The sequence below is a fragment of the Labrus bergylta genome, chromosome 15 (genome assembly GCF_963930695.1).
Source record: "Labrus bergylta chromosome 15, fLabBer1.1, whole genome shotgun sequence".
In the NCBI taxonomy this organism is placed as follows: domain Eukaryota; kingdom Metazoa; phylum Chordata; class Actinopteri; order Labriformes; family Labridae; genus Labrus; species Labrus bergylta.
Window position 1 is genome coordinate 14,666,150 of NC_089209.1, and position 17,545 is coordinate 14,683,694.

The 17,545-nt window shown below is 38.0% G+C and overlaps 1 protein-coding gene across 1 annotated transcript; it reads right to left on the reverse strand.

The window, feature by feature from the left end:
• Positions 1 to 8,423: 8,423 nt before the first annotated feature.
• On the reverse strand, positions 8,424 to 17,264 carry blk (BLK proto-oncogene, Src family tyrosine kinase). The gene is made up of 14 exons (XM_020638888.3): positions 17,110 to 17,264; positions 16,028 to 16,114; positions 15,820 to 15,910; positions 15,640 to 15,664; positions 13,830 to 13,923; positions 13,634 to 13,732; positions 13,420 to 13,523; positions 13,115 to 13,264; positions 12,482 to 12,634; positions 12,221 to 12,400; positions 11,548 to 11,624; positions 10,344 to 10,494; positions 9,249 to 9,380; positions 8,424 to 9,142 (listed from the first exon to the last, which is right to left on the reverse strand). Exons 1-14 carry the CDS (start codon positions 17,175 to 17,177, stop codon positions 8,940 to 8,942), a joined length of 1,614 nt encoding a protein of 537 aa, XP_020494544.2. The 5' UTR covers positions 17,178 to 17,264; the 3' UTR covers positions 8,424 to 8,939.
• Between the last annotated feature and the right edge of the window lie 281 nt (positions 17,265 to 17,545).

Consider the following 17,545-nt stretch of genomic DNA (forward strand, 5'->3'; position numbering starts at 1 on the left):
GTAAGCACTGTATTAACTCAACTCTTTTGTGATAGCCTATGTGGTTTTTAGGAGACTATATGTAGAGACTACTCCTTTTCTTCTCAGCTTGCAGTTATTTATTGAGCACAACAAAATCAAATAAAGTTTCTAGCTGTAAATGTCAAAGCAGTTTGAAGGTTTTAGATACTTTTTTCATATCATGTTGTTAAAGTAAAGATAAATTATGAGATTGTGTCAGCATGAGACTCAGATATTTAACAGTGATGTGTGATTTATTAACAAGGTGCTTAGTTTGAACCATTCTTTGAAGTGTGGCTGTATTGGCACATATATAGCAATACAGATAATAACTTTACTACGCTTTGATTTATATTCTTGGCTTTAAAAACCCCCTGGGTGAGTCTGTCCAGCCCTGAAAAAGAATCAGCAGAGGGATGTAGCGCTGTAGCCAAAATGTATGCAACTTTGTCCCTTCATTATAAATGACTATAATCACTAGTTCTTGTGTCCAGTGGAGAGTATTCGAGCCTTAGAGGTAATAAATCATTTGACATCATATGATGATCTGTGTAATGATGGAAGATTAGCAGGGACTAATGTATGTGTGTACCATTGGTGTGTACATAGGGGAACGTAGCAGCAGCACCCAAGGTTTTGGCCTCTTAACTTTGCCCAGAAACATGTTCTTCTCTTCGATTCCACTCTGTCCTGTTTGTCGGCCGAGTTGTTTGTTTTGAACATAATTGCTTGATTGCAAAAGAAGCCCCTGTTGCTCAGCTGCGGATGCATTTGCAGTGGCAGATTTGTTTTGTGTGTTTTGGGGTCTTAATAAAGTCAAGCTCTTTTCAAAAATACACAGTTCACCATAATGGATTGAATTATTGCTCTCAGTGTAGGAGCTCCACTTATGACTGATGAATTGTGGGACGCTCTGTCAGAGCTATTATGCGCACACCTCTGCAGAATTTGGGAACTGAATCAAACACTTTGAACAGACTGCCAAAGAAATGGTGTAGCTCTTTATACATGTAAAGAATCCATTCATGGCCAATACATGTCATTTATTTATTGGTTTAATTAATTACATGAAAGGAGATATTAAGTACTTTAATGCTTTAAACATATATGATGCTGTGATAGTGTTTAAACGGTGTCACCTTCACATTAGTTGCCTGTTGAATTAATGTCAAGCACGCTTATATGGCGGGTAATTGAACGCATGCAGGTGGTGTCATAAAGAGCTTGTTTTTAATGAATAAATTAAGGAAGTAAAAGTGCAAAAGACCCCTAAAAGGCAGAGGATCACCTTCAAACCTCTTCCGGGTTTTGAACGCCATTTATCCCAAATACCTTGCTTTACTTCTCAGTCTCCTCTGTAATGCTTCGTCATCACTTCGCAAACTTTCTAACCGGATCTCAAGAGCCTAAAAGAAACTTCCTCTGGCTGGAGGACAGACTCAAAATGTTAATTGCTTGGTGTTCAGTGCCCAGTAAAGGAACTTTTGAAGAAATGAGAAGGAAGGAGGATGGCAGTGATTTAATAAGTGACTGCAGACTGTTTTACGGTTCATTATTGTCGATCCTCCTGATGACTCTCAGGTACTTAACGGTGTGAAGTCGGAAACAATAAGCTGGAGGAGTGTTTCGGCTCACAGATGTGTCAGTCACTGTTCAGTAAAATGGAATGATGAAGCATTGTATATGTATCTCCCATTGTTTACTAGCTTTGATTTTATCACAGAAAGTGTCCTTACAAGTTACACAAATTGCGTAAACGTGAAGTTCTTTCTGTGTTTCTCTCTAGATGATACACTGAAAGTCAATCAATCATATAAATCAATCAATCGATCAACAACTTCATTAATCCAACCAAGGGCAATTTGCTGGAGCAGCTTGTGTATAAAAGCATAAAAACACATAACTACAGGCAACAAAGTAGTTAAGTTAATATGGATATAAGGATTAGTAAACAAACGAGATAACACTATACGATAAACAGTCCTGACAAAGTCACATCTGTCTGATTCAGGCCTATGTGTGTGAGAAACATGTCTTTCAATAACAGGGTGTAAAAGCAGAATTACCCTCATGGATTTATATAAGATTCAATTAAAAATGAAAATTGAAAAAAAACAAAAAAGCAATTCTAAATCAATAATCAGTTATTTGGTTTTAGGTACATTTCTGTCCAAACAAAGCCTCCCCTTCAACTTTTCTTGTTTTCCATCTTATTGACATTGAATATGAAGAAAAAAGGAAGAAAGAAAGCATATAGCCTACTACAATATATAGTTGAGCGGATGTCCATCCAAGGTCAAAGCCACACACATGAATATGTACGTTGACATTTACTCCAGAAACCACTAGGTGAAGGGAGATGAGGACAGCAGGGCTCTTAAAACATGCAGATGCGGTACTGCATACTGATCAGGAATGATCAGCTGTCTTGTTTGTGAGCTATCAAAAGACTCCATGACACCAGATATCAGGTGTTAGGTAAGTCTGCAGCTGTAGCCTTGTGTTTTACTGTCCATTTAGCTGAGAGACGGATGCTAGCTCTAAAACTACAATTCAATAATTAGTCAGATTCTTCATTATTCGTTTAAAACACATATCATAGTCGCTCAATGCGTCATTGTTGGGAAAATAGATACCTTATATTATATGGTCACTTCTGAGCCAACATTGCATATAGGTCATCAGTACTTTTAACTGCGCTAGTGCACATATAATTACATGTCCCTGTAGTTACCGGTGCCCTTGACTCATCATTGTGCACAACCGAGGTGTTCAATCACCAGATACATTTGTTGGGGGTCGGGTGAGTGTGTGTGTGTCTGTGGGTGTGTGTGGAGGCAGGGGGTTCCTGCTACCTCATGTCTTTAAAGGCCTCCTTCGGTAAGTGAATGGATATAGACTCATATATCAAGAGGAAATATCAATCTAGCAGATGGTTTCTCAAATCCTACCCAATCAACCCGAGCAAAGGAAGCAGGCTTCTGTAAAATGTGCCTCGTATGCACATTTCTTTTGTATTGGCTTCATCAAAGAAAATTCCATTAGCAAGAAAGGCGCCTGAATAAGACTTAATTTTGGTCAGAAAAAAGCGAGTATAATCTGCCTACTGTATAGATCTATAACTTATGCCAAGAAGGAAGTGCTTTCTTTCTTTTTTTTTTCTATGTATCAGTTCTTCCTTAAGATAGATAGATGTCTACATTATTGATCACAACCTGGAAAATGAGGGTTTTGTAGTTTTATGTTGGGGCTAAGAATGCGCTAGCATTCTATCTATATCTATATGCAACTGTGTGATGGTTATCTTATAGAGCAGGGACATTTAGGTACCTGTACTTGAAGAAGAAAAACGTACCATATCTTGAGTCTCATTCAGACAAATTAGAAACATTTTCCAGCAGATATCAGGGCAGCAACAGCCTCACAGATTTCAAGTAGATTTCAAGTAAAGTGCTGAAGTCTGACCTTGTGACCAACGTGATATGATAATAATTTACTTTAGAAAGGAATATTTGCAATGCCTTTTTTAAAGGGTTGTTTTTCTGGCTAACTTGTTAATATAACTACAACATTCACTCTCCTTTTAGTTTTTTTGGTCTCCACCAACTTCTGTCAATTTAGATGCTGAATTATTTAGCAATGTGTTCCCTGGTTAGTGGGCCTAGCTAACTCTGCTAGCTGTTTGGTGCTTTGCCTTGAAAGAGTGCTGGGATGGATGTATTCTTTTCAAGCAATAAGGAAACCAAAATATAAGGAGATAAAGGGCCCAAAAAAGTATTGGAAGAATGTTTAAAAAAAATCAATTGATTATGTATGCTACATGAACATTACAGTATAGTTTCACTCTCCAGACTCGTCCTTCTTTTTTCTGTTCAACTGTCCAAATGCTCATTTTGCAAAATGTTCTGTACACCTCTTCTGTCATTGTTTCAAGAGCCCTCAGAACCAATGGACCAAACACTCTTGATTGATGGACACCATTAATTTAATGACATCAAAGCCCAGGAGAGAAAGCATGTTTATGAGGAGCGTAATCCAAATTGAATACCATTGACAACAGCAAGATTATTGTAAGATGAAAGCACATCTCTTTTCATCTGTGGTGATGCTCTTTGTTTTATCATCCCACAGGACAGAGCAGGGTTATACTAAAAGATGCTAATGACGTGTTACTTTCTGGAGAGATCAGTCATCAATCTGTGTCCAAGCCGCTGTTTCCTGTCATTATTCCTGAAAGGCAGCAGTGATGAACAGGAGGAGGGGAGAGGGTGATTAGGCCTCCCAACCTTTATCCCACATGTCTTGTCAACTTGTGTTAACATCATGGCTCACTCCAAGGTGAGGCCGCTTATCAATCATACTTCGGTGTCAGATTTATTTATGGTAGTTCACTTGCTTCATCAGATGAAAGATTGATGTTATCAGGATTTGTGCTGTGAGATAGCTTTTTTAAAAGTGAGAAAGCCGCTTCTACCCGACATATTTGCACAGCGGCCATTTTCCCCTTGCTGCTTGAGATGGTAAGCTCAAATGTTGTTTTAATGTTGTACTGCTATTTTACGGTGTTGTGAATCTTTTAAAGTAAGGGAATCTGAAAATATTGAATTGCAAATGACTCAGCACTGACAGCACAGTCAAAACGCATTAGTTTTAAATAGATCCATATCCAACATTACTGTTAGCTAACATTACAGTTCAAGCTCACATAGCTTTTGGCTTAAGTTTATTTAGCCTGACTAACTTCCCCTTTACAAAGCTAAAACATGGCTAACATTTATTTTACTTGATCATATTTTTGTAGGAAAAAAATAATGTTACCAGCTCACAATAGGCTACAGTTAGCAAACAGAGTTACCAAGCTTACATTACTTTTAGCTAACATTTAAGTCGTCTAGCTAGCTAACATTATTGTTGGCGGTTACCGTTGTCACCTAATTTACATAAGGCTAGTACCCATTAATAGAAAAAAATAGCAGTTAGGAAGTAGTTTATGTTAATGTTAGCTTTTGTCTAACAGCTAATAGTTGGCCATAAAAGTATTTTAGGCTACTTTGAAATTCCTGTGTCTGTCTAGAATTCACTATCCATTGTATTTAGTAGCTGAACTACTGGGAAGCAGCAGAATGGTAGCCATTTGTTTGACCCAGCATTACTACATTTTAAAAAGGCAGTAGACAGCCAGACTATCCAGGGTTGCTAAACTGGGGCACTGATTTATGAAGGAGTGGCATGAAGTTTGTGAACACACACATTTGAATGAAAGTATTTATTTACCTTTTCTATCTCTTTTTATCACCTCTACTTTATCTACTAACATTACAGTATCATGAAGATAGTATTAATTGTGTTCTTTTTTCTTTAAAGTAATGCAACAGAGTAGAGTCATTTAAATGTTCTTAACTTAATACTTTTTTTGTCCAAAGTCAAAACCTAAAATACTAATCAAAGAAATGTAATACACAGAAATGTAAAGAAAGCTACTAGCAACCTGCAAAAAAAAAAATAAATAAAATAAAATAAAATAGTTGATGGTAACATAATTCCCACCCTCTGGCAAGGCAAATAGTCAATCATTAAGAATTTTGGGGTGGCTTCTGAGGGTGGCCATTGCTATCGCTGGCCAACCCCTGGATCATGTCTTTGATCCGGCCCTGTTTCACATCATTTGAGCTTCCCCCTGACTGTAACAACAGAAAACAACAGAAAACAACAGATTGCTGTGTTAGTATGAAGAACAACATTCACAGAGAGTTGCTCTGAAAGAAAAATACAATCCCTATCAACAGATGGTTTCTTCTCACATTTGCCAAACCGAGCAAAAGCAGAGTAATGTAGTTGTTACCCTGCAAGAATAAGGCTTAATTTTAGAATTATTATTCTTTTTGAGTCATACAGGATAACAGAAACTTAAATCAAACATTATTTTCTAATCTTTTATGTCTACCAGTAAAATTAAACCTCCAAGACAATTAAACAGGTAAAAGCCAACTAAAACAGAAAAGTGTGATATGGTTGTTGTGTGGCAGGATGGCCCTATGGTTAGAGCTGTTGTGACTCTGACCATGGTACAGGAAAGAATATATGAGGTTTTACACTGTTGGAAGCTTTCCACATAGCTGCAGGTTTTATGATAGGTCTAAAATAGGATTAATGAGGAATTTTCAAACATAGCGTCCAGAGTATGTCCACGCATTTACAGCATCTTCAGAGGATGCAATTATCTGCTGTCAATGTGAATATTAAATCCAAGCTAATTGTTTATCAAATTCTTAGGGTCGGTTCGGTTTCAATCATCATCTTTCTTTTACCTTATCCTGGCCAAGTGTATTTTTTTTCCCTTTATGAGACGTTATGGTGGATTTCACAAATGGGGATGGATTAAGAACGTTTCTCAAGTCCCCTCTCTGAATTGAATCTAAATGGTCTTGTCTGGTCTAATTTGATGTAAAGCTCTAGTATTATACTGTTATTATTGGTGGCAGTTTAAAACAGGACAGCAAAGTAAATTGTGTGACACTGACCCCTGTAGGATGACAAGAGTATGGTAACTGCTTCAAATGAGCTTTTTTCACCTTTTCAGTTCTCCCCATTTGAAAGTACTTTCAATGTCTTTTTTTTTTTAACTAACATTGCATAATTTACATTTGATTTGTATTGTCAGCAAAGGCCCATCTGACTTCGGATGATTTTTCATTTTCACATTAGAAGTAAACATCTAAGACACCACGGGCATTAAACTGACGTGAAACTGCCTTTGCTTGCGATTATAAAAAGATGGATATCACCCTAGTTTTGGCAGCCAATGAACGCTTGTATGCATACAAATATTGATTTGATTACATTTAATGGAATATGTGAATTATTTTGGGGAAAATTGAAGATGCTGTTGTTTCTGGTCTCTCAGTTTTGTGCCACTTGGAAACCTGCCAAAATTGATTGAAAATTGATGTCAGCCTCTGTTTGTAGAGAAAGCACTGAGCTCACTGATATAACATCCAATCAATCGCTGTTACTGGCTGTTTTGATGACACAACAGGATATAGCTGGCCAGTGGTACATAAGAACTTGATCATTACTGTGAGACTTATGGCAGAAAACAATCAGTGTAATGAAAAAAAACCTTCTCAGGAAGTTTTTCTTAACCACCCAAAACCAAACACATTTATAAGCAGAAAAACATATCCAAATCGTCCTGTGAGGTTGTTCTAGCTGTGTGGCATTTGCGGAATGCTGACTCACACTTCCTTTTTCCTGTACACTCAGGAAGTGGCAGGGTTTAACCCCTGGCTGTCGCGGCCATTTCACTCTTATCTTCCTGATACTGTCTGGCCCCCCCCAGGAGCCATTTAGTTGAAGGATCAAAACCAGAGTAATTTAGTTCAGTCTGTGTCTTTAAAGGCTTCCTGTAGGCTACTGTTGTCTCTCAGAATCACACAGTGGGGGAAACTTTCACTATATAAAGTTTGTCTTTTAGGGTTGGGTCAATATCCTATTTTCCTTCACTTACTCATTTTAAACATGACTTAAACTAGGTTTGTATTGGACATCCTGTTTAAATACAAACTCTCATTATTCTTTCAACCTGAGTGCCATCTGCATTTTAATGTCTCATTCAACACATCAAAAAAGCTGTTGAGCAAGAGGCCTCTACACATTCAGCTTTATGTAAAGCTTGCTTATAATGAAGTAATCCCATATTTCAGTAACTCTTTACAACCATGGTTCTCAACTGGTGGGTAGGGACCTACAAGTGGGTCGCAGAAATGTGTTCAATGGGCCACAGATGTGTGCCTTGGGAAAAAGTCTGTGGCAATAGGTCTATGCTGTGCTTTTGAAGGATTTTGAAATGTATCCTATGATTCAGTGCACGTGCATCTTTGGGGTAGTTTATGAGTAATTATCTTTAACGCTATTGCCATGAAATGCAAATTTGACATGGAATACAAAAAAAAAAAATGGTTTTCATACATCAAGGATTAATTGTTGAAAACCCTCAGTGTGTTTTGTACAGCAAAGTGCTGGCACCGTAAGCCATAAAGCTGAAACAGGATAAAAAATGAATGATTGAAACACTCTGCTTTTAAAGACAAACCTGTGGAATACTTAAATGATTGGTGTACTTTTGTCTTTTGTGATGTTTTGTCTTTTCCGCCTCAGGTGTAAACAGCACCATTTTTTATTAAACTAATTTGAATGGTTGAAAATGACCAAAATTGTGTCAAGGTTTTTCATTATGGAGGTGGCACCTGATTCTGAGGTTTGACCATCTGAAAACCACTGTTTTTACAACCAATCATACAATCACTAATTTAAACAAGAAACTATTGAAACAGGTTGTAGCCCCTAATCTCTGACTTCAAATGAATAGTAGTAAAAGTGATGCTCTCAAACTAACTTTAGTGACGCACAGGCACAAAACAAAGTTTTCAGTAATGTGAATATTTATTTACAGAAAAACATTTGTGCATTTGAAAATTCTCTTTAGGAAGCGCTTCTATTCATCCGGTGTATTTGTATTAGTGCAAAATGTTGTGCATGAAATCTCAGGCTGCTTGTTTCTGTACCATTAAAAATGTTACTTTACCTGTGTAGTCTTCCCTATAGGTCCAAAGGCTTTTTAAACATCATGCATGTGCTGTTATTATATTTCCTTTTTCCTTTTCAACATCATATGTCAGTCTTAATAGTCCTCATGATGTCTGCTCATACGCCATGGCTGCTGTAGTTAGTCAGTAAAAAAGACTCTTAGCAGATGTGACGAAGGAAGTCATAAATATCTTCTACATTCCAGATAGGTGTAAAAAAAAGTGTCCATTTAAAATCTATATATTTATACAAAAAAAAGGAGTTAAATCATTTAAAAGAGGATATCGTGTTGGTCTTGCGTTTCTTGCGTCCAATTCACATATCGTGTTATCGACAGGAAATGTTTTCTTTATTCACAGCTGCATCTCATATTGTCCCTCCGTGGCAATAAAGAAGTCATTGAGAGTGTTCTGAAGGAATTCAAAAGTCGGCCGGTCCTCAGGCCTTTCCTTCCAGCACACCATCATCATGTCATAGAGTTCCTCAGGGCATCCATCAGGACATGGCATCCTGTACAACCTGTCCAGACACCTGATCACCTCTGGATTAGTCATCCCTGTTTAGAGAAAAGAAAAGAGCATTTGTGAGCTGTATTTCTCTGCAAGCTGCAGAGTGTGTTTAAGTATGTGGCTCTTTTTTTATTTATTTCTCACTCCTCATACCTGGGTAGGGGATTCTTCCATAAGTGCATATCTCTGTGAGCAGGATCCCAAAGGACCACACATCTGATTTGATGCTGAAGGTGCCAAAGTTAATGGCCTCTGGAGCTGTCCATTTAATGGGGAATTTTGCACCTAGTTTTCAAAGAACGGGTGAGAAAAAGCACCGAGAGAGAGATTATGTTCTTGAGCTGTGCATTCTGATGGGTGGTGGCTGCTGAGAATTTGTCCGTGTGTTGCTTTGTGTGTTTGCTAATTCCTCTTATTGCTGCGTGATATGATAGTGTGAACCCAGAGATGAGAGAGATTTGATTGGCAGATAGGCGTATACCTAGCAACTCTGCATTTGTTTCTCTCGTATTTGTCACTTTCCCAGTAACTGTTCTAAAAATACAACAAGTACCTTCTTTATTAGTGCGCTGCTTTATCTAAAACAGACAATTCAAATATTGCATTTAAAAAGAGATGCATTTTAAAATGGGCTCTCGATTGTTCCTGTCTAATGTTTGCTGTGGAAACATGTTTGCATGAGATCCACTGCAGCGGTCTGTCAGAGTAATGTTTGAGATAATGCGCCTCTAACTTTAGAATAGAAACGATGCGTTCAGGGCCACAGCCTCCTGCACTGAAGTCAATTTTCTGTTTTCTTTTTGTCCCTTTTTACAACATATTTGCTGAGTAAATAAAATATTTCTTTCATTGGTTGGTTGCCATATTTTAAGACATATAAAATGATTTACTTCGCCTTGGATAATGCTTTATTTCTTTTTTTTTAAAAGCAGTAGATCGGTTGCACTTCAGGCATAAATCTCTTGTACCCTTTCATTTAAATGCGCTTTTTTAAAAGTACGTTGACTTCCAGGTTGCTGGAGAGGAACCATTTTATGGAAAAGTACATTTTGACTTAACACATTAAGTAAAAATATATCATATATATATATACACAAGATTAAGAGTTATAAGGCCTTCTCTTTGAAGTCTGCAAACATTTAGAAGAAATTATGGGTCATTAGATGAGGCAAACTAATGATCTTAGTCCTGGCTGCTGCCCTGAGTGCATTTATTCTCTGGTATGGGCAAACACTGCTCATACTGCACCTTCTTGAGCTATGTATTCTGTCTCGATGATCCTTGCCAGGCCAAAGTCTGCTATTTTACAGTGCAGCGTCTCATTGACCAGGATGTTGGCCGCACGCAGGTCTCTGTGGATGTAGTTGTTCCTTTCGATGTACGCCATGCCTTCAGCAATCTGTCGTATAAAAAGGGAAAGAGAAATATTGGAAACTGAATCAGAAGCTACGAGTTCATTACGTTGTCTTAAGTTATAGGAGAAATACGCTGAATCGTGTTAAAGTGAATCTATAGAATGAACTGAAATGTTGCAGACAGACAGTATGGGTTTGTTTCCTTTGTTTATGGGTACAGTTGTTTTGGTCGGAACATATGCAAATGTGCAGCTGCAGTAAGTGTGTAAACTTGTGTTTCCGTGTATGATATCAGCAGTTAAGTGCCAAACTATCAGGAAGTGAAAAAGCTTCTTTAGGCGGGTAAAGAAATTGTGGGTGGTGGTGGGGGTGGGGGGGGGGCTTTCTGTGGATGGAAAATAACACTACTTCCTGTCCGGATGTTAATAATTGACGTAGGGTGAGGTTTTCATGCCAGATGAGCAAAAGCTCCGCCACAGAAACCACACTGACAGTGTGCTGACAGTTTCCATGTGTCTTCGCATCTTCATCAAGCCTGGTGTTAAAGCACAAAGTGCAACTGAGGAGCAGCTAGTGTGTATAAATAGTCCCTGAGGCCAGTTTGAAGGCTAGTGTGTCTATTTGTAGCAGAGGGTGAAATAATCCATAAACACAAATTGTTTTTTAAAGTGCACAGTGCTTTATGGAAGAAAAGTGAAAAGAAGGGCCTTTATTCCTTTTTTTTTTTTTTTTTTTTTTTTTAAAGATTTGTTTTTGGGCCTTTGCCTTCATTTGAAATAGGACAATGGATAGAGTAGGATATCAGGAGAGAGTGGGGAATGACATGCGGGAAAGGAGCCGCAGGTCAGACTTGAACCCGGCCCGCCATTTTGGAGGACTACAGTCTCAGTACACGGGGCGCGACCTAACCACCAGGAAATCAGCGCTGCATCTATATTTAACTTATTTCAAAGAAAAACATTATTTCATTATTCCGCTGAGATGTGAGAGTTTAGAAAATGATGAAATGAAAAAGTCACAAAGAGCTTTGGCTTCAGGACATGCAAAGAGGTTCATTCTGTAAAATATTCGATTAGAATTAAACTTCCTTTTTTTACCTGGGCTGACATGTCGATCAGTTTATGTAGCTTCTGCTTTTTCCCTTCATCTGTTTTTAGAAAGTCCAGAAGACATCCTGTAAATAAGAAGTACAACTGTGTCATCGCCAGAAACCGAAGATAACGTTTTCACGTAGTAGTTCCTTAGAAACTTAAAGAAGTCGCACAAAAATGAAAGACTGAGGCAGCTGTTTCTAAAGGCAACCAAATTCTAAACCAACTTTTTACATTTTTTATGAAAAGAGAAGTCATGATTTTGTTTAAAACCAAAAAAAAAAACAATAACCATTTGTGATTGACCTGAAATGATGACAAATTCATCATTTATTTTCACCAAACATGACAATCATGCTCTGATTCCAGCTCCTCAAATCATTGGATGTGGTCAGCTTCCCTCTGTTCTTAATACAACTGTAAATATTATTTGCAGGATTAAGAATTTTGATTGTTGATCGGACCAAAAAAATATTTTTGACCAAATCTGATTGTGTCCTTTTTTAAATTTCTGACCATTGTTTAAAACTGAAGGCTAAAAAATAAAAATCTCTGCCATATTCAACAGTCATCCATATATTCCTTTCTCACAGCCATGTATAGAACTAATCATTGTCTCTTACTAGAGAATCTTTAATCACCAACAATCTCCGTCCATCACTCTTGCTTTGTGTCTCACCATTGATCATGAACTCAGTGACGATAAGAATGGGCTCCATCGTGACCACGGCGTGGAGGCGCACGAGTCGCTCATGCTGCAGCTTCTTCATCAGGTTCGCCTCCTGGAGGAAGGCCTCGGGCTCCATCGTTCCCTCCTTCATCGTCTTGATAGCAACTTTCTGTGTGTTCTTGTAGAAACCTATGTATTCAAATGAGGGCCTCATTTACCGCACTCTTGCATGTACAAATGTGGCCAATAATGGGATTATCTTTCTCTTACCCATCCACACTTCTCCAAACTGCCCGGCCCCAAGTTTCTTCACCATTTTCAGGGTCTCTCTGGGAATCTCCCACTCATCCTGTGCCCATGGCTGCTGCGGGGCTTTGGGCTTACAGGGAGCGACGAGCTGCTGACACAAGCCGTCTGATGTCCCTGCACCCAAACGTCACACAGACAAACATAATAAACCAAATTGTGTAGCTGTTTTTTAAGCGTACTTACTAAAACAGAGCAGGGTTGAAGCGTTTTGTTCCCCTAAATCTCTTCGAAAGCTTGTCTGTGTATGCTTGTATGTTTAAACGTGTGTCTTATTGGTTTCTGTGCGTTTGTAGCATGTTAGGGATTTAGCTGTTTATCTTGTGGTTTAGTCACCAGAGAGGAAAGACTATCACTCTTCTCAAACAGGAAATGCATAATGCACCACAGAGGGTTTGAAGTCTTCCTCTCAGTCGACTTCAGTGCAAATGGACTATAGAGCAGGTAGCAAAATAAAAATCTTTCAGAGTTATGAAAAGTTTGAAGACCCTCACAAAGTCGTAACTTTTTTAAATGATAAAGCTGTTCAAGGAAAATAAGATCAATAGAATGTTGTAGGTTACTGAATGTATAAAATGTGTGCAGTGTTGAACTTACGGCTGTAGTGTTTAACCAGGTCATGTAGAGACGGGAATGTGTTGGAGGGGGAGATGTAGTAGCCTCCTTTGTCCAGACAGCGGATCTTATAGTGTTTTACCACATCTCCCTGTTCTGGTACATAATCCCTGATTGACAACGAGAAAGACCCTGAAAGGAAAAACAAATTACAACGACCTTTAGAACTGTTTTAAAATTAGATTTAATAATACATTTCTTGATGTGCTTCCTGATAAACACCACAAAGCAAACTATGATTTTTATTAAGGGGATCATTAAAGAGAGCCTGTGATTGCAGTGGTCACCTTTACTCGTCTCGCTCTCTCGGACAAGAAAGGCACCCGCTTTATTTCCGGGGGCTAAAAGCATCCGTTCAGTCTCCCTCCTACTCAAGTCCTTGAAAAACCACCTGAAGAAAACAAAAGTCACTGCTTTTAATAATAACATACACACGTTCATTCAGCAGACCTTTAACAATGTAGTTTGTATTCTGACAATATGTATGAAATTGTCTCTCACTTCTCCACCTCCAGTGTATCTACTCGGGCTACATAGTTACACGGTATGAAGCCCTCGTCGCCAGTTGTCAACGACTGAGCCACCCACCATTCTCCATTTCTACAAAACATGCCAGATCATTTCTCAGGTTAGAACCCCTGGGTCATTTGTTGAATACATGCTGTTTACTTGAGGATAAGGACGATGCCACACTTACGCCTGTAAAACCTTCAATTTGTCGCCCTTTTTGAAAGGTAGATCGCTGTCATTGGTCCCTTTGAAGTCATGCAGTGCCACAAACACAGCTTCATCTAAAGACATGTACAACGAAGAGTTAGTCCAAATGGATCGATCACCCATGGTAACGGTTAGAATCAGTGATTAAAAATGTTCAGCAGGTGACATTTCTCTACTCCGGCCTTTCAAGTGAGTATATCCTCCTTAGACCGTGAGAAATTGAAAGTTTGAGAATTTCAGTCAAATCAAGATAAATTCCACCAGTCTTAAGTCTAAAGGTATGAAAAAATAACTGCCTCTGTGATAATATTTATTCATTACTTTTCTTTGTATTTTATGGAGCATTAGAGCAAAACCCTGCTGCACCATCAGCACTAACTGAAACAATCACCGAAAGTAATTCAAATAAAAAGTGAGTTAACCTCAACAATGTTAATCTTTCTGGCAGTTTTCTGACAATTTGGTGCACAATTTGTTGCAGATACAACATCAGCAAAAACAGGAGCGCAGTTTCCTTTGCAGCAATAAATAATAAGGAATAACGTTATCATAAGGCTACGCTCACTTTAATAAAAGAAAAGTACTGTAATCCAGGTATCACAATGCTCACAGTTGTTTTAGGCCACACTAGATCACATCTTGTGTCAGTCAGTCCAAGACTTCTGTTGCCAAAGTTTAAGAATCTCTCCGGGTGTAGGAGACAGCCTATCTAACAGAATACCACTAAGAATTAATCCCCACTAGTTTACGTAACGCTTCTCAAGAAACCTACGAAGGTATTTTTAGAGCAAAACCCCTGAGCACCTGTGACAGTGGAATTAGTATACTTGTAGATAAAGTCACAGAGAAAAATGCATTAGGATTTGCAAACTTGTAGAACTTTTGGTCTCTCCCACAAACACAACACAACAGTAACACCTTCTCAGGTTCATCATTGCAGGTGCACAAATCATATTTTACAAATCGCCAATTAGGAAACTTATACGCTCATATTTTTTGCTGCAGTTGTTGCAGTTGAATATGGTGCAAAACACATCAGCACACAGTTCTCACAAATATTATTTTTTTCTTGGATATTTTTCCAGCACAAACACAAGTCAATAACTACAACTGCTGGATTCTACCGCTACGAGTCTCAAATGCTGGTTTTTCCGCTCACAAATGAACCGCCGTGTGTAACTGTTAAGTTGTGTTTGTGAGAGACAAAACATTCGACAAGTTTGTAACTACTAAAGCCTTTTTCTCTGTGACTTAAAATCTACTGATTCACATGTGTGACTATTTTCTACAAGTACAATTTCCACTGTCACAGGTGCTCTTGGAGTTTTGCTCCAAAAATACCTTTATAGAAACCAGCCATCTGAAAATACACTTTACACACTTTTTCACTATTTCCTCATCATCTGCAAGCTCAGAGTCTCAGTCTCCTGATTCATTCCAAGGAAAAATGTTCTTCACCTCAGTCAAATCCCTGTCACCATGTGAGACCATACGTTTTTTGTATAAAAACAGATTAAGTAAGTACTGATGTCACAATGGAGGACACACACCCAACGTACACTGAGGTGGTGACAGTTTTGTGCACATTGCGACCAAAATTTAGATTATTTTTCATCCAATTAGATTGAATTATTAAAATTTTTTGCATTTGTGCATTATGCAGCTTCCGGAGATTCAACCACAGGGGACAAGATTAAATGACCGGATAAATATTACACGAAGCTGCATGAAAGCACACCATCTGGTTATTTTGAATAGTGTTTGATGTATGTGTTGAATTCAGTAATTACCATTATCCGAGTTTCCACTTGGCCCCTAAAGGATGGAACAATATATGTATAAGTCATCAATCTGTAAATAATAGTACATCATTGAAGGCTTATAATTTAAAGTATTCATGCTAAGGATTCAAAGTACACTACTATAGTAAGTTAAAGGTCAAGTCTTTTCCTTGTCAGCGGTGTACTTACGTGATTGGACGGGTGGGAGGTGTAAGCATTTTGCTTTCCTTTGTAGAACTCCTCACTCACTTGTTTCTGGCCACTGCAAGCACAGCCCATCCTGCAGGAATAAGTGAAAACTCTTTCAGCCATACTGTTTGTAACTAACAGGATCACTTAAATGAAGAATACCACCAATCATCTTACAGTTAGTGGTACGTTCATTCTATATTCCTACCTGATAAAGCAGATGAGCTTTACTGAAGCTGCTCTCAGTCTCCACTCCCCCAGCTGCACGGCCTTCTCTGTGACTTCATGCCTGAATCTAAAACAACAACAAAAAAAAACCTCGTACTTTCCATCACTAAGAAGTCTTTTCGGTATTACTTCTTGGTTACAAATGATCTTAAAATGAATTAGTTCTCATAAGTGGAAATGTAAAACACATTTTCATCTTCTATCGTAGTATTTGCATTTACAGTTGAGATATAGCCGTAGTGTCCAAATAAAAAGCTATAAAAACTGATAAGGGGAACGAGCAGAAATGCACACTGAGCTCCCCCTGTTTAGCATGTTTTCATTTATGTTGCACCTTTTACTGCTGCTTCTGAGCGTATTTCCAAAAAACATTACGAGCTCTGTATGCTCAAACTCCAGGATAGATTTTTAAAAATGAAGAGACCATAGATGTAAGAGCAGCAGAAAGGCAAGTTCAACTTACATTATGAATTATATAAAAGACAATTTATGAACCATGTGTATCACTAAAGCTTGAGTTTATGGTTGATAAATTCCAAATCCTTAACACTGACATCGTCCTTCACACACAAAAGCCTTGAGGCATGGGAGGCTTTTAGATTTCATACTTTTTATTTTTGCAGATTATTTTTGTGCCTAATTTAATGTGTTCTGAGCCAGTAGTTTAACAGGAATAAAAACTATTTAATTTTATCATCAAACAAAATGCTTACTTCAAAATATCCATTGATGTATTTTATAAGCTGTGGCGCTCATAAGTGAAAGTCACCAAGCTGCTAGCAGCAACAAATGTTTGTATTATTATATTTGCTGCTATCTTTAGATAACCCTTATAAGCTTAACTTTATGTCCCATGTCTGTTTACATAAAATAAGTAACTGACAAGGATTTTAGTTTTCCAAACAGTTGAGGTTAAAATGTATCACTAATTATGCAACCCTACAAGCCAATATAAGGCTTGGCATGAAAGTTAATTGTCATCACTTGTAAAATTTGCGCTTAATTTTTACAATTGTGAATTTAACCACCATATTTTTATGTCAAATAAACAGCAGATAATACCTTGAACTTGTCTCCAAGGCTTGTGTCTTCAGAAGTCCTCCAGATGCAAAGTGTTTCAATTTCCTCATTGAGAACTAACAGCTTGTCAGTGTGTCACTCTCACTCGTCCTTCTGTTTCTAAAAGCTGCTCTCTCTCTCTCTCTCTCTCTCTCGCTTTCTTTTTCCACTCTGTGTAGACCGCGTCCTCCCTTGGGGGGCCACAAAGAGTTTACTGTAACAGATAACAGTTTGTCTGTTTATTTCTGTCCCCCTGTTGCCTCTGTGCCAGATTGTCTCAAAACAGTACAAATGATGGTTAGCCTCAATAAGTAAACTTTAGTCAATGGATGATTAAAGTGAGAAGAACAATTCTTTCTAAATCTGTTCAATCATTGATTTATCCCAAACGAGGTCAGGTTTATTGCTCAAATTAAAAATAAATAAATTGTTTATGCTA

Excerpts from the sequence above, each read along its gene's own strand:
- blk (XM_020638888.3), bottom strand. The coding sequence starts at position 17,177 with ATGAGGAAATTGAAACACTTTGCATCTGGAGGACTTCTGAAGACACAA. Across the intron at positions 15,911-16,027 it reads AAGCTCATCTGCTTTATCAG|GATGGGCTGTGCTTGCAGTG; the intron begins GTAGGAATATAG and ends TTATTCCTGCAG. Across the intron at positions 13,733-13,829 it reads AAATTGAAGGTTTTACAGGC|AAATGGAGAATGGTGGGTGG; the intron begins GTAAGTGTGGCA and ends CATGTTTTGTAG.